Source organism: Talpa occidentalis, unplaced genomic scaffold (genome assembly GCF_014898055.3).
Source record: "Talpa occidentalis isolate TD23 unplaced genomic scaffold, MPIMG_talOcc4v2.1 talOcc4.9, whole genome shotgun sequence".
NCBI classification, from domain to species: domain Eukaryota; kingdom Metazoa; phylum Chordata; class Mammalia; order Eulipotyphla; family Talpidae; genus Talpa; species Talpa occidentalis.
This window is the reverse complement of record NW_023605305.1, coordinates 84,503,006-84,524,033: the sequence shown is the minus strand read 5'-3', so window position 1 is coordinate 84,524,033 and position 21,028 is coordinate 84,503,006. Positions and strand designations below refer to the sequence as shown.

At 37.6% G+C, this 21,028-nt stretch overlaps 1 protein-coding gene across 4 annotated transcripts; it reads right to left on the bottom strand.

Moving 5' to 3' along the window:
• Window positions 1–342: 342 nt before the first annotated feature.
• On the bottom strand, window positions 343–20,350 carry UBLCP1 (ubiquitin like domain containing CTD phosphatase 1). Of its 4 annotated transcripts, none has more exons than XM_037499225.2 (11): window positions 20,122–20,313; window positions 16,707–16,902; window positions 15,840–15,931; window positions 15,367–15,452; window positions 15,171–15,286; window positions 14,069–14,167; window positions 11,604–11,641; window positions 11,003–11,101; window positions 8,302–8,418; window positions 3,801–3,928; window positions 344–1,429 (listed from the first exon to the last, which is right to left on the bottom strand). In XM_037499225.2, the coding sequence occupies exons 2-11, from the start codon at window positions 16,858–16,860 to the stop codon at window positions 1,402–1,404; spliced, it is 957 nt and encodes a 318-aa protein (XP_037355122.1). In that variant the 5' UTR covers window positions 16,861–16,902; window positions 20,122–20,313; the 3' UTR covers window positions 344–1,401. The 4 variants fall into 4 exon arrangements, with proteins under 4 accessions (XP_054547057.1, XP_037355122.1, XP_037355123.1 ...); XM_037499226.2 differs by lacking the exon at window positions 20,122–20,313 and adding an exon at window positions 19,901–19,985; XM_054691082.1 differs by lacking the exon at window positions 14,069–14,167 and having other exon boundaries at window positions 343–1,429; window positions 20,122–20,315.
• Window positions 20,351–21,028: the final 678 nt, after the last annotated feature.

The window sequence follows — 21,028 nt, the reverse complement described above, 5'->3', positions numbered from 1 at the left end:
TTTACAGTGGAAAGTATGCTAGTGAAATGAATACTATATTTTATTCCATCTTTCAAAATTTACATCTGGCCTCATAATTAAGAAATGCATTTTAACTGAAGCATCTTAAAGGCTCTCAAACTCTTCTTCACTGTATATCCTTATCTGTCACAAAAAAGTTAATCTTTCTGAAAATTACAATTAATTTATCTAATTCATGGCTGAAACCAATTCTGAGTGCATGAATAGTGATAGACACACTTTTAAAACCAAACACATTTAAACTTTTTTCAAGAAGTCCTTTACCTGAACCTAATGTTTGTTTTGTGATTCAACAGAGGCAAAATATTTAGGATCATAAAGAGCAGATAACCAATGTTTTAAGAAAAGGTATTTATTATTTACACCACTGACATAGTCCCGTAAGAACAATATACACTATATTTATTTGAAAGGATCAGGTTCCTTTCAAATACAATAACTGTATAAATCAATACCATCAATGCAGAACTGTGAGTTCATTATGTATCTGCAGGCTTAAGCGTTGCAAGTAAGTTTTTTTTAATCCTATGGCTAGATATTTTCACTGAAACATAGTGTCTACACTGAGAGGAGATGTAGCTGTAACAGAAAAGAACCTTTATGTTCATGCTTTTTAGGGCTGAATCAGTGACACGCCCATTTTTTAATGTATTGCCTTTAAGACAATAGTTTAGCAGAAGTGCTTCTACTGAGTCACCCCAAAACAAGACACACTGGTGTTCCTTAGTTTCATTCTTCAGTCTCGTGGTTTCTATTTCTCATAGTATGACATAACTGTATCACAGCTGACATTTTCCAGTTTGACTCAATGAACACTGACACACACAGACCAAACAGACAGCTCAGAAATCAGAGGCGTAAATAGCGGAGTATGAAGAGAAACTGTGTCTATGACAAAGGAAAAAATTCTCGGTGGTTTTATACACAACCAACTAGCCTCCTTACATTTTTTTCTTTTTGGTTTTAAGGGAAACATGGTGGTTTCAAAATGGGTCTGGTCTTACATTTAGTCAGAAACAACATACCAAGACAAAAACACCAATATAACTTGTTTCCAAAGTTACAAAATGACACTGTTGAGTATACACTTTTGTTCACTGGTGTGTGTGTGTGGGAGGAAGCTCAGTAATCAATGCTGGAGAAAATATTTTTCAAGAGTAACAGTATATTCATATAGGGGAGAAAAGGATTTTTATTTTTTTTTAGCATATTGCTATGATCTTCAAAAAATATAAAATTAAATTTACAAAATACTGGAAGACCAAGTATAAGCAGTCTGGTGTATGCTTCAGTGTCCAGCACTATCATAATGATTTCTAGCATAAAAGCAAGAGTTCCTGGATCTCAAGTATCTTCAATAACTGCCAGAATAATCTGTACCTATTGTCCTTGCTTCTTTGAAAGATACCTGCAAAAAATAAAACAAAGATGTCTAAGTTGTATCATGCTAAAATCACAGTAACAACAGTAACATTCTAACTTTTCTCCCAAAGGAAAGCAGTTTAATTTTTTTTTTGAGATTTATTTATTTATTTATACAAGAACCGGGGTCCAAGCCAGATGCGCAGGAGGGTGAGAGGATTCACCAGATACAGAGCAGGGAGCAGAACAGGCAGACTAATGAAATACACTGCTGAGGGGAGCAGTGGGCGAGACAGGAGAGGTCTGCCGCACCATGTGGGACCCTCGCCGGCCAGCCGGGATAGAACTGGAGCTGCAGAGGCTGTGGACAGCTTCACAGCGCTGCGCTCAACTGCCGACGACACTAGGGGAGGCCCAGGAAAGCAGTTTAATAGCAAAAAGTTCCAAGATGAGTAATAACTGTCAACAATCCCTAACATCTATTGGTTATTTTCCTTCTAAGCACTGTTCTACACACATATGTTAACTCATTTAGTCCCTACAACAGTTCTATGAAAAGTCTTCTATTAGAATGTATTCCTACTTTTCAGGACAGAGTAGTAAAGCAATATCCCCAAGTTCACGCTGCTGGAAAGCGCTAGGGCTCAGATACAAGGCTCTCAGACTGTACTTGAACCACCAAACTGCCTTACTTCCAAATGTAAAAGTGCATATATAAATTATTATTGTCATTTCTATTTTTTTAAAGATTTATTTATGTATGCATACAAGAACTGGGGTATAGGCCAGAGGTGGGGGGCGGGTGAGAAGATTCACCAGAGACAGAGTGGGGAGCAGAATAGGCGGACTGAGTGAAATACACCGCTGAGGGGATCAGGGGGCGAAATAGGAGAGAGGTCTGCTGCGCCATGTGGGTAGCTCCCTGGCCGGGGATTGAATTCATGCTGCAGTGGCTGCAGACAGCTTCATAGGTTGCGTCTTAACCCCATGAGCCACCAGGGAGGCCCATCATTTCTAAATATAACTCAAACTCCATCCAGACATCCTATTTTTCTTGCATGAAGACAGCGGAACAAAAATGCTGACGGGCTCTGATCGGGACTGTAAAGATATTAATTTACTAAACAAAGAATTTTTCTTCATGTTATTTAGCAGTCTACCACTAAATCAGATTTTTTTATATCTCTATTTCTCACATTTATGAGTTACTATACTCAGTGGAGTGGAGATGGAGAAAGAGTTCTTAAAAACACAAGACCAGGGCAAGTTTGGATGGTGTACCCTGTAACTAGGAGGCAGCATGGCCTTTATTATCTCTCTGACTTAGTTACATCATCTACAATTGGGAGAAAGGGACCAAAGTGTCTGCCTTACCTTTTTAACAGGTTTATGGGACTCTAATAAGAAGCTGCAAAGCAAAATATGAAATTTGAAAAGTCAAAGTGTTACTACTACATGAAGTTCCTTTTCTTGCTATATCAATGGAATCAGCTCTTTAAAACTCTAATCCAAAAGATTACTTGCAGTAGCTAATAATCCTGTTGACTTTTACAGAGATATATCTCTGCCTCAAAATCTCACTTGTGGGGCCTACCTGGCAGCACAAGGGGTTAAGCACAGCACTGTGAAGCTATCCGCAGCCTCTGCAGCACGAGTTCAATCCCCGGCCGGCCAGGGAGCTACCCATGTGGCATGGCAGACCTCTCCTGCCTCGCCCACTGCTCCCTTCAGCTGTGTATTTCAGTCAGTCTGCCTGTTCTGTTCCCTGCTCTGTCTCAGGTGAATCCTCTTACCCCCTGCACCTCTGGCCTGTACCCCAGTTCTTATATGCATAAATAAATCTTTAAAAAAATCTCATTTGCATGCTGCCTAACCATAGTTTGTGTATACATTTGTGCTTAGAAAAAAGATTGCAAGATTGTACACCAAGATCGTACCTTTGAAAAGGAAAATCATGAGTAATTGCTTTTCTAGTGGAATAGTTTTCTAATCTTTCTACTACATACACAAGTTGCTTGTAATTGTTAACATTATTCAGAAAATGTTTTAGTGTATTTTATCCCAGCATTATTTTATAATAAGAGAAGAAGGATTACATTCCCACATGTTTCATAAAAGACTGACCTATCTAAGGTCACAAAATAAGTTACAGATAGTGTCACGGTGTCACAAGCATGTACCCATCTCTCAAGTCCTTTCTAGCAGAAGGTTTAAAGAGCTTCAGAGATGTGGGTTTATGAGTAAGCCGAAGGTTAAGACAAAAGGGAAAAATATTTTTGGAGATGTTCCTGAACTAGAACATATTTTTAGAATTCACCCATGTAAGTAAAAATTAAGAGTTATATAGATATGGAGTCACCAAATATTTCTTCCCTTCATTAGTGTAAAGAGGAAATGAACGAGCAATGAGCACTTACCTCTCCCAATACTTGTGATTTAGGTCCAAAAAATCATCTAATTTTGCTATTTCCTTGAGGTACTGAGTTAGTTTTAAGAGTTCTTTGTCTTTATCTCGATTTAGGTGCGCTTTCATAAAAGGCCTTATCTATTAGGAAACAAACATAATTTAACACTCAATAAGGAAAATCTACACTGTAGTGTACCATTTACACTAGAGTTGATGAGCTTAAAATGTTACCAAGTACATGATCTTCGTTTTTTTGTTGTTTTTTTTTTTAAAGATTTATTTATTTATACAAGAACAGGGGTACAGGTCAGATGCACCGGAGGGTGAGAGAATTCACCAGACAGAGCAGGGAACAGAACAGGCAGATGTACCAAAGACACTGCTGAGGGAAGCAGCGGGCAAGACAGGAGAGGTCTGCCACGCCATGTGGGTTTCTCCCTGGCTCGCCAGAAATCAAACCCACGCTGCAGAGGCTGCAGACAGCTTCACAGAGCAGTGCTCAACCCGCTGTGCCACCCACCGGGGAGGCCCTACATGATCTTAGTTTAACAGACTGTCATGGTATACAAGTTGAGAGCGTTCCCACTGCTTACCTGAATTCTAGTCCAGTGTGATCCTCACAACACCAGCTTTCTCCCTGCACTACTCTACTTTGCAAAATTTCTTAGACTTTCCCTCCTTCTATTATTCCAGGTACTTTTACTAATTAATTTCTTTCACATTAATTCATTCATGAAAAGCTTATCTAAATGAAACCTTTGTCTAACAGGGGAGTGAGATAAATTTGAACATTGATGATTTTCATTTCCAATTTTTTCTGAGATTTTCATATAGCTGAGATCTTTATAAATTTATATAAACTATTTTCTCCTACATGTTATCATAAGCCTATGTAACATTTCCATAAAATATATTTAATTCTACAAAGTTTTCCATAAAGAGAATAATCATGTTTTCTAAACTTTTAAAGTTAATATATTTTATGATAAAAAGCATTCACTTACATGGAAGGATAGTGAGGCAGAGTGGAAAATTGCAATTATTAAGGGATATATTATCTCTTAACATTGGTGGTAGTTACACATGTTGTTTTATAATAATTGATTAAACCATGTTTTGAAGTACTTTTCTTCATGTTACAGTCCAATAGAGTTTTGTTTTCTTAAAAACATCAGCTCAAATATCTCTATACAACTCAAAATAGCCTTTTGAAATGTACTAGTGAGTTTTAGATGAAACGTCTGGAATTTGCTTCAAAATACTACAGGGAAGTAGCTAGAGTATAAAGCAAATATAATCATCAATCAATTAATAAGTCATTTAAACCAGATGATGCATACATAAGGGTTCATTATGCAATTCTATGTGGTTCTCTTTACATATGGATTTTTCCATTATAAAACATTTTTAAAAAATCATACAAACTTCTATAAACACATTTGTAAGAAGAAAATAAATTACACTTAGTAAAGTACTAATAGTGATTTGGAGAAAATAAAAACTTGTAGTTAGTTATTAATTTTACATATAGCACTAAAAAATGGATGACATTTAATCATCACCTGCTGAGAAGAACAGTGAGTCCAAAAGAATTCAGACCATATCTACAAAGATCAAGAGAGGGTTTAATTATTTTTTTAAAACACTCTCTGTCATTGAGAAATATACCACCAGCTTGAAATGGACAGAAGAGATATTTCCGGGATGTTCTGCTCACATCAGAACAGGCTGGTGTCAGGGACATGCACAGCTTTGGGTCAGCTGGGCTCCCATGCAGGGTAAGGACACTGGTAAGAGCGTGCGCTGATGCAAGCACTTCTGGGCCCTCCCACTGCCAAATAGGTGGTGCCGGAGGTGCTGTTTAACAGTTATTATTAAATAACAAAACTAAAACACTCCACTGATTCTGAATCTAAAAGTTAAAACATACTAAGTGGGAACAAATCTGTTATTCTAGGACAGTCCTGCTTATTCCGCCTATCAAAAAGGACATAAGTGGGCAGGCCTCCCTGAAGGGGCAAGGCAGCCACTGCAGGCCAAGTTTGATACCCAGCCAGGGAGCTGAGCCACAAGACACAGCAGACCTCTCCTTTCTCATCCGCTGCTCCCCTCAGTAGTACATTTCAGTCAACTTGCCTGTTCTGTTCCCCACTCTGTGGTAAATCCTCTCACGCCCCGCACATCTGGCCTACACCCCAGCTACCCCAGTTCTTGTATGCCTAAATAAATAAATCTTTAAAAAAAAAAAGGACATAAGTGCCCACTAGCAGGGCAAGCATCATAAATGCTGCAGAGCATCATATGACTGCAGTCTAATATCAAAGAAACAATTTTAGGAACTTAAAATTCTTTACATTATCTGCAATCTCTTATAACATTTCTGTGTATAGATAATAAAAATGAGGGTTTTTAAAAAAGATTTATTTTTATTTATTTATGCATATAAGAACTGGGATGTAGGCATAGGTGTGGGGGGTGAGAGGGTTCACCAGAGACAGAGTGGGGAGCGGAACAGGCAATTCTAACTGAAATACACTGCTGAGGGAGCAGCAGGTGAGACAGGAGAGGTACTGTGCCATGTGGGTTAGCTCTCTGGCAGGGGATTGAACTCATGCTGCAGTGGCTGTAAATAGCTTGATATTGCTGAGACTTTAACCCCTGCACCACCAGGGAGGCCCCTAAAAATGAGGTTTTCATAGTATCAAGTGGCTTATCCATGACCCAAAGTCAAATTTAGTTTTGGTACTATTATCAGAATTCACAAAGCCTTTCATATTATATTTCACACCTTAAGATTAGCAAGTTTATATTAGATATTAATTATTAAAAATAAGCAGGCTTATCTTTAAAATCTCTGTGAAATCTTTTTTTGAGATTTCTACCAAGAGCATTCTGAAGGCCGATGATAAAGACATAATATTTAAGAACATTTCTCAACTTCAAAATCACCTCTATGTCAGTGTGGGCACATAATTAATAACTACCTTCTTAAAAGAGGCTTTCAAAAGGAGACATGAAGCTGATTACCTTGGAATGCTTAAAAATACCTCTCATGAATTAGATTTTTGGGGGGTGGGGCCAAATGTATTTTTAGGAATTCCTTCCATGATTCTACTGAGTATGCAAGTTAAAAAAAAAATCCAGCTCTAAAGTAACATGAAGAACTAGAAATTTATAATATTGCCTCTCTGCATGCAGAGATAGTAGGGCCCAATGGTGAGCTGGGAAAACATGACACTGATGAGAGCATGTTTTCTAGGAAAAACTCTCCTCTAAAATCATTCCTTACATATCATGATCTCACCCCCTTGCCAGTGCAGGAAACAACCATTAGTCTCATAGAGAAGCAAGTTTAAATCAACAGTCTTTCCTCGGACTGAAGAACACTTTATACCATATGACTGGCAAACCCTACACAAGAAAAGCATTTCTCCCAAAGTCTCAAAAAGAAACAATTTTAACAGGTGGCATAAGAACCCATTGACCTCCGGTTCTCAACAAGCAACTCTTGCATTTGTGGCCGCTGACTGCCTAAATTGGCATTTTGTCCAAAATTATTGCTACTGTCCACTAATGACCACATCAATAGTCTGGAAGGAAAGTTTCAAAAATGAACGTTCTTTCAAGTTTTTCTCTCTTATTTTTTCAAGTTACCAGAAATCCAGCTGGTAGAAATGGTCAGGGCTGACTATCTCAGGATCAGCATTTCCCTTTAAGATGAAGTCTCCATTAGCATTACTAACATGGTACTGTGCTGTCTTTCCATTTTCACATTGTACCAACACAAACACAATCACAGGCACCTGAAATTTTGTTTCAAGTTTCTCTCTTACATATTTTCCACCACCACCATGATTAAATGTCACTAGCATACCTATGAAGATTGCATGAGACCTCATGCTAAGATCATCATTGGCTCAGAAACCAAGTCTCTTCGATTCTAACATATTTTCTGTCATTAACCATTTACATACATGCTTTGGGGCAAGTCATAAACTTTCCAGCCCTCAGAATTGTTTCTATAAAATTATGAGAGGAGACCAGATGCCTGAGGTTTCTTCTAGCTGTGACATTTTATAATTCTAAGATCTCCACTTACCTTGTACGAATTTTCAAAAATTAGTTTTAGTTTCAGAAGGAGAAAAACGAGTGCCTTGCTGCTGGTTCTCCAGCTAATGAAAATATCAGAATCATGATTTGTATCCCTAGTATGTCTCTGATGCTTTCACTCTTGATACTACAAAACAGTATGAGCAAGCCCATGTTACTCCACAGAGCTGATTGAAATAAAACCTCTGGATGAGCTGGCTAAGCAAAGAGGTTATCAATGCATAACAGAGTACGTTCAATGTATAACAAAGTATGTTCAATTTATATTAATTTTTCTAAATACTTAACCTTTTCTTGCCAGTGACCACAAAAATATACTGCTTCCAAAATTTTATGAAATTCCACAATGCTTACAGTTCTACTTCATATTCAAGCATATATCAAGTAAAACTATGTCTTACCTTTAGTCCATTCTGTGGATTCATTAGAAAATTTCTTCCTATGTCATCAAACATAATGGTGTTTTTTTTGCTGTAAAACTCCGAAAACTTTCCCCATATAACACCAAGAGGCTTTACCTTAGAATGAAAGTTTAGATTTAACTCAAATTTTATCAATATTCATCCTTTGCTAAAGGCAGAGCTACTACAAAATACCCTGCAGAACTACGCCAAAGTGTTCCTCTGCTCCTATGAGGAGCAATGCCTGCCTGGGTGAACCCACCCAAGCTGAAATGAATTGAAATTCAATGCATCTCGCATTGTTAACTGAGCTATGTCTAACCAAACTAAATCGTTAATAAGTCTTTACATTTTCACATGGAAATCAAGAATCTAAAGTAGTCGCCAGATGTCTGTTGACAGTCACATGACTTCCTGGGCTGACACATGCTCCTCAAAGCTTCGAGGGGCTTATGGGTCTGTTTTTAAAACCAGACAATCTTAGTGACCATATACCTGGTTTTTGGTACAGAGTTTAAATATTTTGTAGAGGAAAAACTGATTTTTGTCTTTAATTCAGTGACAGGTCCACTGACTTCTAGGTCATTTTTCTGTTTAACTTCAAAAGCACAATGATTTGTAAATTCTTGCTTTTATTTGAGTTATTAAAATGCCCATCAAAAAAAGATAATCCCATAGGAATTCAAATCTGTGGACACTTGCATAAAATCTGTAAGATCACACAAGAAACAACAGTGATAGCCTGTAGGAAAAATAAGGACCTGGAGGGCCTGAATGGGAGGAAGATTTTTCATTATACACTTCATTTTTATTTTTGAATCATGTAAACTGTATTTTGCACATTCATAAAATTTTTCCAAATAAATTAACTTTTGGAAGAAAAAGTAGGTTATTTAAGGTAGGAGTCTCATTAATCTTAATATGAAAGTACATGGTAATAATAATTATATGACACTGAATTGTAGTAAGTGGTGACAAAGGCTACTGTTATAAATTGCTTTTTTCTTTATTTTAGTAGGTAGAAGGCCTTTTTTTCCTTGTTAGTGTTCCAGCTATGGCAAAGAAAATTACTGAAATATTTTAATTTTATTATTTAAAGTAATTCTATTTGCCTGAATTTGTTTTTACTACTTATTTAGTACTAAACAAAGTCCCCAAATACTTAGAGATATATGACTAGAGTTTTATGACACCCTGCACTAGAAATCCTACAGCCTCTTAAAAGTGAGGTCATCCACACCTGAAGAGAGAAATCCTTTATTATGAAAATATAAAAAAGGATGTTTAAAAACAAAGAAAGTGGGGTCATTTTGCTGTTATTTATTAGAGAATAATGCTGACTAAAGGAAAAATATGAAAACACAGAAAAGCAGAGAGGAAAAATTTAAATTACCTATAATTCAGTCAGTACCAAGGATAACTAGATATTCTGATGCTTAACCTCCAGGCTCTCGTAAATGGCAACAGCCTCACAGAGTTCACAGATTTTTTGTTAAGGGGAACCCTGAACCACAGAAGGTTAAGAACCTTTTCTAAAGTTTACAAATACTGATCTCTAAAATACTTCTTTCACTTTATTAATATATCAGAAAAAAATATTATCATGAAAAAATATCCTATTCTATTAACCCTTTGCACTCCGAACCATTTTACAATATTTTGATTTAACTTCTTGTGCCATTTCAAGATAAAACTCCAGGGAAACATGCATGTCTCAAAAAGTTGCGTTGAAATAACCTCAATTCCCCGTAATCACTAATAAATTGCAAAGTCCCCTGAGAGGGGACATCCGAGTGATATGCTAGAATTCCGATGTCCCCTGAGAGGGGACAGCGGAGTGCAAAGGGTTAAATGATTAGCATCCTTCCATTATATGAATGAAGAAAAAGTTTTATATCCACTTCTCTATAGCTGGATACTGAAGATTTATTTTTTTCTTCTCATTTTTCATGAGTATAACACTGCCATGTTTAACACTTCCCAAACCCTATAGTGTTTACATTTTTAAAAATGTACTACTTTAGTAGGTAGTAAATTATATTTTCCCAAGGTATGCTGTATTTCCTTTATTGGACAAATCGCAGGGCACTGAATAGTTCTATCATTTCTATGATTTCAGTACTATCTGCCCAAACTCTCCAAGTATGCTAAGTTCTCCCCAGTTTAGTGCTTCCAAACAGCATGGACCATGTTTTTTCATCTCTTTATTCCCAACAGTGTCTGACACAGTGCCATGCAGACAGAACTCACTAATATGGCAAGTAAACAAAGTTAAGGACCCTAATCTTTAGCTCAAACCCTTTCTCTGACGGCTCTCATTGCTCTTTTCTAGTGCACACACCAGGGTGTGCGGTTTTATCCGTTTCATGCAGGATAGGGTGACTATGTTTTGGTTTGTTTCTAGTCTCTTGCTTAGTAACATTTAGTAAACTACTCTGCCATTAGGAACTGTGCTGCCATCATCACGAGAAAATCTTCCATGACCTTTCTGGACAGTTCTATTCAAGATCGAAAATCTTAGGATTAAACTTAGAATCTACTGTCCTTAAATATATCTTCCTATGTCAAAATTCAATTGATATTTTACTATCTGCTTAGCTCTATATCCAATTTTTTTCTGTAATTTATTCTATCAATGAAAAGACAAAAATTACAAAACAAAAAGAACAAGTCTTTAAATAAAAGCAAAATAACTTCTTACATCTATCAATCCTCTCCTCGGAGTGTGCACTGTTATCATAGCAGCACTGTCCAACATGAAGGTAATCTTGTAATTTGCATTTGTGCTCACTCCCAGCTCCTATAAATAAATATTCATGTGGTTAAAACATAACATTGTAAAAAAAAATTCCAGACTTTCTGAATATTCCAACTACAATTTCCTATAATGCCAATTTTCTACCCCACTGGCCACCACATACTGCTCAATGACTAGGAAGTATTTTAATTTCACTGAGCTCAGTTAATAAATGGGAGTCCAAGGATAATAAACAGAAACAGATTACTTCTCATTTTGCGATTTCAGAAAATCATCACTCCTTTAAGTATTATATACCAGAGCAAAAGGAAGAAATGAAAGCATTATTATAAAATGGGAAGGAAAAGAAGGGAGAGTTTTTACTTGAAAAAGACAATCAATCCAATCCACAATTAAACAGACTGTAAACATCTGCTCCTGATAATGGTGTTTGATTATCTAGTGAATACCCTCCAATAAGAAAGAAATTAATTCAGTTCTAAACTTCTAAAAAGAGAAATACAGTGTCAAAACATTCTTAAATGGATTGTTTTCTAACACTTACTTTCATTTTAGCTTCAATCCACTTCATATTTGTTGCAGCTAAAACATGAGGAATGATAATACAATATACATGAAAAACTTGAATTTCACTTTAAAAATCTCTGCATAATAAGTTACTTAGGTTTTCTAAGCAAGACTAAAAGTTTAAATGCATCATCAATAATTATCCTTGGCATATCTATAGTAATTTAAATTATTTATAAATATAAACTCATTTTAGTGTGTCTTCAAGACAAAATTTAAGCAACTTTTATCTAAAAAACATGCAGGTAACCAATGCTCTAAAAAACTTGTAACCTAGGAAATGTATATATCAAGCCCTAAATTCCCTTGAAAAACAAGCCTGACATTGTTCCATATCAGTTCCAAATTTAGATTTAGGGTGCCTGGGTCTTCATTTTCTCCTATGTTCCAATTGCCAGATTATGCACAGATGTATGTGTCAATCTAAGCAGATTCATGGTATGTATAAAAAGTTAAAGTTGAAGAATAGCTAGGTAATGAAAATTAGCATTTTACCAGCTCAGCAAGCTTAGTGCTCACCAAATCTAAGAGCTTTTAATAAGATCTAAGACAATTTAATTCACAAGGCTATATCTAAGTTACCTACCTATCTGCTCATTGTCAGACACCAATCACTAATCTTAACATTCAATCCTCAGTTTTATATGCTCTGCTGGTCCCAGGTTACTGGACTAAATCGTATAGGTATTATCAAGTAAAATGTTTAAAAAGGGAAAAGGAGTTCAGTCATTTAAAGTGTGTCTGTTTTATAGCAAAAGAGGTACCTGAGTTCTCAATATAGAAATCTTAGTACAAGCACGAGAAGCGTAAGAATTATCAGACATGCACAATTGGTTAGATAAACTAAAATTGAAGAGACAGATGTATCTACAAAAATAGTCACGAGATTGGGAAAAACATTTTTTTATATTCAGTGTCTACTTGGGATCTACAATTTCTAGATGAAAACCAAACAGATTCACAGTTAATTAAGAAAACGGGTTTCTAATTATTAACGAACTGTTATATACTGACCTATTAAAACCAGAATTAAAACCCTAGTCTATTTTCTTCCCAAGTGAAATGCCCTTTTTTAAGCCACTATCACAAAATTCCATAATTTACAAAAAGTAAATGATTTTAAATGTATGACTATTAAAAGTTCTCTAAATTCTAAGTCTACATTAACAAAATTTAAAAGGAAAATTTTTTTCTCAAATGTCGTCTTAGATGTCAGAGTTGTTAAACTAAAATTTGTGTCTCAGGAAGCTTTCTTCCCTGGAACTTAACAAACTAGAAAATTATGTATTTAATCTAATGGCTGTGAACTTGTTTTTTTTTTTTTTAAGATTTACTTTTAGTTATTTATGTATACAAGAATGATGTGTAGGCCAGAGGTACAGGGGGTAAAAGGATTCATCAGAGACACAGTAGGAAGCAGGACAGGTGGATATACTGAAATACATTGCTGAGGGGAGCAGCAGGCGAGACAGGGGGGCAGCGGGTGAGACAGAAGAGGTCTGCTGCACCATGTGGGTCAGCTCCCTGGCCGGGGATCAAACTCATGCTGCAGTGAATGGCGCTAGCTTAATATCCACTGAGACTTTAACCCCTGTACCATGAGGGAGGCCCTGTGAACTCACACTGACACTGATGAGCAGAGATAATCTGATTATAAGGAAAAGTACTGAGGAAATTTACAGACTCTAATAACAACTCCATGGTTTCTCATTAAAATCCTAGTTTAACTAATAAAGCATCTGTAACTGATGCGACTTTATCCAAATCTCAATCAGGATAGCTCTTTCCTGCTTATGACTTTCTAAAAGGCAACTTCAAATATTTGTGGAAAGAATATACACAAAGAAAGAAATATTTGTGGAAAGAAATCAGTAGTCCACTTTCCTTTTTAAGAAAATTTTGCTACCAAAAAAAAAAAATCTTGCTACTCAACAGCGTATTCCATGACAGTGAGATGTACTTTTTGGACAAAATTCATTATCTTCCCACAGACTTAGGTTCTTGGAAAGGCCCACTGACCACAATTTGAATGACAATGCTTTCCTAAGCACAACTTCATATTCTTTATTTTGAAGAACTATACATCATTGTGATATTTATTTTTATCCAGTATTTGGAAACTAGTTTTATAAAGAAAGCGGAGCAACGACATTGAAAGCAGGAGTCGTCTAAGTAAAGCTCAGTGAGAGACTCCCAATCAAGATGGGGTTCGTGACACCATGATCTACTCTTACAAATGGAACTATTTCAATGATACTTGGCAAATATGTATATAAATTTGTATTGTGATCCAAGGAAGTCAAACATGCTTCATCAGAATTTGCTAATACAAATGAAAATTGATCATATTTAAACACAGGTCATTTTAAGTCATATTTTCTAAAGTAAGATATATAAGGAATAACCTATTTCCATAGAAATCTGAACAAAAATATAGCTTACACCAAATAACAATGTCATAATCCTCATAGGCAGAAGTCAGGAATTCATGAAGATATGGCCGCATTAACTCTACCCCAGTCTCCGCACAAGACCTATGGTCTACAAGAAAACCAGTCACATATGATAATCAGCTTATTATCTCAGTTAAGGATGTAGTATCCATGAAACTTGTAGGATGCCACACAAACACAAACTACTTCAGACTGAGTAACTTTCGCTGACAGAGATGTTTTTCAAAGCACAAAATTTAACATCCTTGTGATCAATTTTAAATGATCAGTTTTGCTCAGTTTTCAAAGAATACCCAGAATTCAGGTTTATATAGTAAACCCTAATTTTATTTTTCATCTCATCTCTAAACATAGATTTTTATGATTATGAGAAACAAACTAGGATCAGTTATATTCACTTTTAGCCATTCTTCCAGATATAGCCACATTTCACCAAAATAACAGGTCCAATTAGTAATTAAATTTTAAATAAATATATATTAACATCACATGTATTTAAAGCTTAGGATTAGAGATAAAGAAATTCATTCTAATAATAGCACTTGATAATCTAGTGAAAGTACTTAGTCAGTTCTTGACATCAGGGAAAGGAATAAAAAAATTTTTTTGTCAACATGAGAAATTTTAAATTCAAGAATCAGCCCTGAACATTATTAAAAGAGAAAACCTGGGATAAAATATCAAAAATAATTTTAAAATAATCATCATAAAAATGTAAATGTCAATCAATAAAGAATGACTTGGTTGAATTATGATGTATAATAAACTAGAATAGTTCATAAAAAAACACATATATTTAACTATAACAATATTTAATGATGGAGAGAATGTCCAATGTACCATTAGGTAAAAGCAAAAAGGACACATATAAACACACCCTGGAAGACACATATTACATGTCAAGAGTCATCATCTTGGGTCTCAGGATGACAGATGACTTCTTATTGTCTACAATGAACAATTTACTTTTGTAATAAGAAAAGTTTTCAAATAATTCATGTGAATCCTAAGTTGCAAGGAAAGAATAAACAAACAAAAGGGGGGGAAAAAGTTGCAGGTACAGAGATGAAGTGCAATTTTAGCTGACTTACCAAATAACGTATAATCAACATCTAGAACCAAAAGCTTTTTCCCTTCCCTGGGAGGATTCAAAATTTCCACTTTGTACTCTTTTACTCTGCGAGAAATTTTCAATAGGTTTTCTTCCCTAATACAAAAATAAAATCATGAAACATTCACTTTTTCTCACATTACAACCAATGTCCTATGACAGTAAAAAGCACTTACCTGTTTTCTACTTCAACCACTTCATCTTCAATATCAAAGTCGTTGACAACATCATCATTGTCAGGGGGTGGACCTAAGACATCTTCCTAATAAATGAAAAAGTTTTGTTTTACTGGTTTGTCTTGAAGTTGGCAAACACATGCGTAACATAAATATTAAATGAGAGATACAACTTGAGCTCAAGAGTCTTTCAAGCACACACTGTGGGAAAAGTCCCACATCTAACAATTCTTTATACTGGGTGACTGTGTTAAATGTGACGATTTGCACTACTGCTCTACTTACAGCTAACTATATACTAACAAGTTTTCCAGGATTTGTTTTCTGTTGAGTTAATGCCACATCCACTAGACAGCTTTTAATTTTCATTGATGGCTAAAGTGATAGCTATACCATAATAAAATCTATGATACAACAATGAAAGAGAAATCATATCTTCAAAGGGACAAATGGTAACAAAAATAAACATTTACCAAGCTCTCCTCACGAGTTCCCATCATCATGATTTTAGTATTTGGTTTCAGTTTGAGAGCTCCAAGCTTAACATCATTTTCTGCAGGTTTGCCTACAATACAAGCAAATGACTGTTTTCTCACTAAAGTTCAGATGCTGTTTCACTATCCCATTATACAAAACCCTAACATGAAAAGGTTGGGTACAGATTCCACAGCAGTTTTTTTTTCCCTTAAATTAACAAAGTGTTACTGCTGAATTAGTTATGTCTAATTGCACTAAAAAGTAACAACTAACACAAGGTTTGTTTTTTCCCCCAATTCCATCTTAGAGGAAAATCTTTATTCAACTAACTAAACAAAATAAAGTTATGTTTTATTCTGTTATTCAAGATGAAGATAGCTATTTCCTGGAAAAGACTTGGAAATAGAGTGCCTAAGAAAAAACTTAAGATTTCCTGCTACTTAAAACTCATCCTTCAATGATAGAGCAAACACAAACATCATGAAAATCATCTTTAAAGTTGATTCATATGAACACTGCTTATCATTTTTAAATCATTACTTGCAAAAGAAAAGGTAATTGGAGTAGAGTTGTGGTGAAAGGTTGTGCTGGAAGGCATTTATCAGAAAATAAATGCCACTAGTTTACCTGGGATTTCTATGCAAAAGGTTTAAAGCAAACACCAACTGTCAGAGGAATCTAAAGTAATTAATAGTGGTAGTTATTTTTAAGCAGACTTTAAATTCTAACTTTCACCATAAAGCAATTTTAGGAATTCCCTACAAAGAAATCTCCAAGGGTGAAGACTTACTAAAGAGAAAAACAGATAATAGCCAGTATAAAAATTTATAAATGGCAAAAATTTGAAGTGGGGAGATACTCACCTTTCACTTTGAGTCCAAGCAACTTCTGGCGTTCAGGCAGCACTCCCGTAAGAGTCTTGAGAAACTGTTTGAGATCCAGTATAGTGTCATCTTCTGAAAGCGTGGTCACTGAGTATTCCTGCCCACCCCACTTTACGATAATAGGCAGAGCCATCCTTGAAACATATAAGGCAGCTTTCCTTCAGGGAAAAAATACCTAGAGAGGAAGGCATACACAAACAAATAAGTTAAAACAGACATACTGGAGATATATCCAAACTTGTAAGTTTTATAAGCTACATAGCCTGAATCCTATTTTACAACTTGATGGAAGAATAACAGATTTTTTGCTTACAAAAGTGCTACCAGAATGCCAAGCTATTAGAACTGAAAGTGAAAATTCCTCCACCCTCCCAATTTTTGGCTTAAAGTTACTACTTCTTAATACTCTAGCAGATTCTCCCTGTTCAACTGAAAAGCTGCTATGAGTTACTTATTCCTCTGGCTTGGTCTCATTGGATTAATGCTATAGCTAAATCCCTCCATAGTGGGCCACTCACGGTCATTAACATTGGAGAAGCATAGAGTACCTGCTTAGATCCCAGCATTCCACTTATTAGCATTTTAACTTTGGAAAATACTGGGACCTTACTGGCTAGGTTTCCTCATCTTTAAATAAGGATGATAATACTCCAACTAATTAGGGATCTTATGAGGATTGAATTTACTAATATTTCTAAGTCACATGTTCCTGGCACATAGTAAGCACTAAATAAGAATTGATTAATAACATTTTTTTTAAACTGAAAGCTGAATATGTGCCAAACACTGGGCTAAATAAATGATAAACGACCATTACTTGTTCCATATTTAATAAATTGGACCATTTTGTGCAGATAATCTTGTTTAACAAGGCTGTATGATAAGACCTGTCCCTCTTTTGCAAGTGAAAATGGGAGTTAGAGAGGTTATGTAATCTGTTATGGCACATAGCTTGGCCTTCCGACTAAATCTCCTTTCCTACCCTATACAACTGTCTCCTGAAATGGACCAACAAAGGAGTTAGGACACCGAAAATCAAGCACAGACATATGCAAGATTATAAAGCAGCGGCTACTCCCAACAGTAGTAGCAAGGAGGTCTCTTTGCTCATAAGCTTTCTACTTGTGTTCACAGCTCCTTCCCCCCCAGGTCAGAGAACTGGATTTTCTAATTTTGAAGGACTGCTAATTCCAAAAGCTGTGACTTAGTAGATGAAACTCTTGAATGCACTCTTCATGTATTAAGATCAAATGAAAAGGTAAGACCAAGAGGAAAAAGTAACCTAAGAAAGAGAAAAAGGGGCCTCCCTGGTGGTGCAGGGGTTGAAGTCTCAGCACTATCAATCTATTGCCAGCCACTGGGGCATGAGTTTGACCCCTGGCCAGGCAGCTAACCCACAAGGTGCAGTAGACATCTCCTGTCTCATCCGCTGCTCCTCTCAGTGGTGCATTTCAGTTGATCTGCTTGTTCTGCTCCCCACTCTGTCTCTGGTGAATCCGTTCTCTCACACACACCCCTCCGGAACCTCTGGCCTACACCCCAGTTCTTGTATGTATAAATAAATAAAATAAATCTAAAGAGAGCGAGAGCGAGAAAGATAACTTTAGAAGCAGGATGCAAAAATAATTTGGAAACTTAAGAGTGTCTTCAACATGTCCAATAGTAGAAGAAAGCACCATAAGTTTACCTATATTTATCTCATTTGTTTACAACCTGTCCTACTAAACATTTAAAGCAAGCAAGTGAATTTAGGGCAATGTATTCCACTTGAGAGCTAATTTACTCTGTTACAATCTTCAATAAAAAGCCAAATGGACTTTTCAGTCAAATTGAAACAGTTTCAATATTATATTTCTTTAAGAGGTGATGTAAGATTAAAGTTTGTAAGTGCTAAAAATACAGTCAGTACTAATAACAGTATATGCTGTAATGGGCAAAACAGAATTTGGAGTAAGATCAGCTGACCTCCAAGTCACCTTGGACAAGTCATTGCCCCCTACACTAGTGTTCTCGAAGCGTGGTCCCTAGACCAATCAACAGCACTAGGACTGGAGAGCAGGGGCCCAGCAATCTGTGTTTTAACAGTCCTTGTCTCCCCTCCTCCACTAGCCAATCTCCCAGACATGCTGAAGTTTGAGAATCATTGTTCTAGGCTCTTTAATTGTCCCCATCTGTGCCAGATGGCATGGATTCTATGTGCTTAGTAAAGCAGTATACAAACATTAGGCATTGCCTAGGCCACAAGTGGGAATTCTAAATTGGCAACTGCTCTAAAGGACTGGGCATAACAAAACACTATAAAATTTTTTTTAAAGCACAAGTCCTTAAAACTGTTTTTAAAAGTTACCAAGCCTCATTTCTTCCATATTCAGTGGAGCAGCACAATACAAACGCATGAACAATTGCAGGTTTTCACAGGTAACTTACTTTCTCACACAATTCAAATATTTTCTATCTTTCAGGACCCTATCAGATTTATAAACCGACAAATGATTTGGAAAGGTGTTAGCAACCAAACCCACAGTAGGAAGTACAAAGTATGTTAATGGTGAAGCTGGAGTCAAAAATAGTTGTTTGGATTGCTTCTGCCAAATATACTATGTTGATGGGCCTAGTCAATTCCCTACCTCCAGAAGAGGCCAGTAGTATTTAACTGACAAGCCGAGTGTTAAGATGTAAAACTGATAACCCGACACCACTTTGTAAACTGCAAAGAGCAACACTAACGGCGGTGATGCTGGAGTGGCCATGAAGACATGCTGGACCATTTCACTGAACTACCTCCTTCAGTCTTCACGAGCCTAAACTAACAACTACTGTCTTCCTTCTACAGATTACAAAACTGCCAGAGAAGTGAAACGTACTCGTGCAAGACCACGCACAACTGAAAAGTAGCAAAGGGGACACTTGAAAGTCACAGCTGCAGAAGTTAAGTATCTTGGGGATTGAAGGAAGGGGGTTAACATTTCACTGCACTTGGAAGGTCTCGGGGAAGGGCTGTCACCTCCGCTCGCCAGGCACGCTCGCAGCATCCACGGGGGCCGGAGCTGCGGAAAGGGGGGACCTCTTTAAAACCCGAGGGCTGGGGTGCCCTCAACAAGAGGGTTAGGTAAGGGGGGAGACTGACAAACCCCAGAGGAGGGAGAAAGGAAGTTCGGGGACGCGGAACCCACTTGGACGTGGAGAGCCCCCGACACAGGCACAAGAGCCGACCGGAGGGCGGTGGCCGCTGCGACCCGCAGGCCGGGGCCGGAGATGTGGACGTCGGGACGGACGCGTCCAGCCCGCCTCGCCCGCCGCGGAGAAGGCCACGCCAAGGGGACCGATGAGCGGCGGTCCCCCGGCCCAACGGCGCCTCCGCGGCGAGCACGCCGGGAGCCGCAGGTCCCCTCACCTGGAGCGCGGAACCAGCGGCAGCGGACGCAGAAACCGGCCGCAGCGGAACCCAAGCGACCGGAAGTGGAAGGTGGGGACCGGAACCGGCAGCGGAACCGGAAGTTAGCCTTCAGGACCGAAATGCGTCGGAGACGCTGCTGGTGCTCTCCGTGTCCCTGGTCGCGGGGGTAGTCCTCGTATCCCTTTCCAGGGAGCGCCTCGCCGCGCTGAGGGGGTCGGGCTTTTCCGCTGTGTAGACTCCCGCAGCGCTCCCGGGACAAGGCCTGCATGGCCACGTGTGCGCATGCGCCCTTTGTAGACGCTGAGTGCCCTGGGGGCTTTGGGTGTGACGTTATGTTGTATTGTTTCCCCGTAGTCGGGCGGCGCACAGCAGGTCTCTGGCTATCCTGCAGTGCTGTGATCCCCCGTTAGTGTGCCAGGTCTCGTGTAAGACCCGACAGGTGACCTCTAAGACTGAGATTTGAGACCCCTCCTGGCACTAGAGACTACACCAGCACTAGTAATTACATGAGTTTAGGATGCCGTCCTTTATAATCCAAGGGGAAACTGAGGATCGTGAGGAAAAGGGAGAGGCAGTTCAAGGAAGTAAATCTCAAAAGAGAGCTGCCATGGAGATGACTAGTACCGTATTTTATCTCTCCCCGCTCATCCCGGTCAACTTGGCATCTTCCTTCTGAATGCGAGGAAAGCTAATGGCAAGCCCTGATAAAAGAATTCCAGACATTAATGGGAATTCCCAGCAGTCCCTAGTTGGTCCATACAAAGAACTGTTAGGCAACACAAAGAAAAGAAAAGAAAAATCATTATCCACTAGATTGGTTTTTAGGACTACAAATAAAATTTAGGTTTTAAGAAGGAAGGGAAGGGCCTCCCTGGTGGCTCAAGGGGTTAAGCACCACACTATG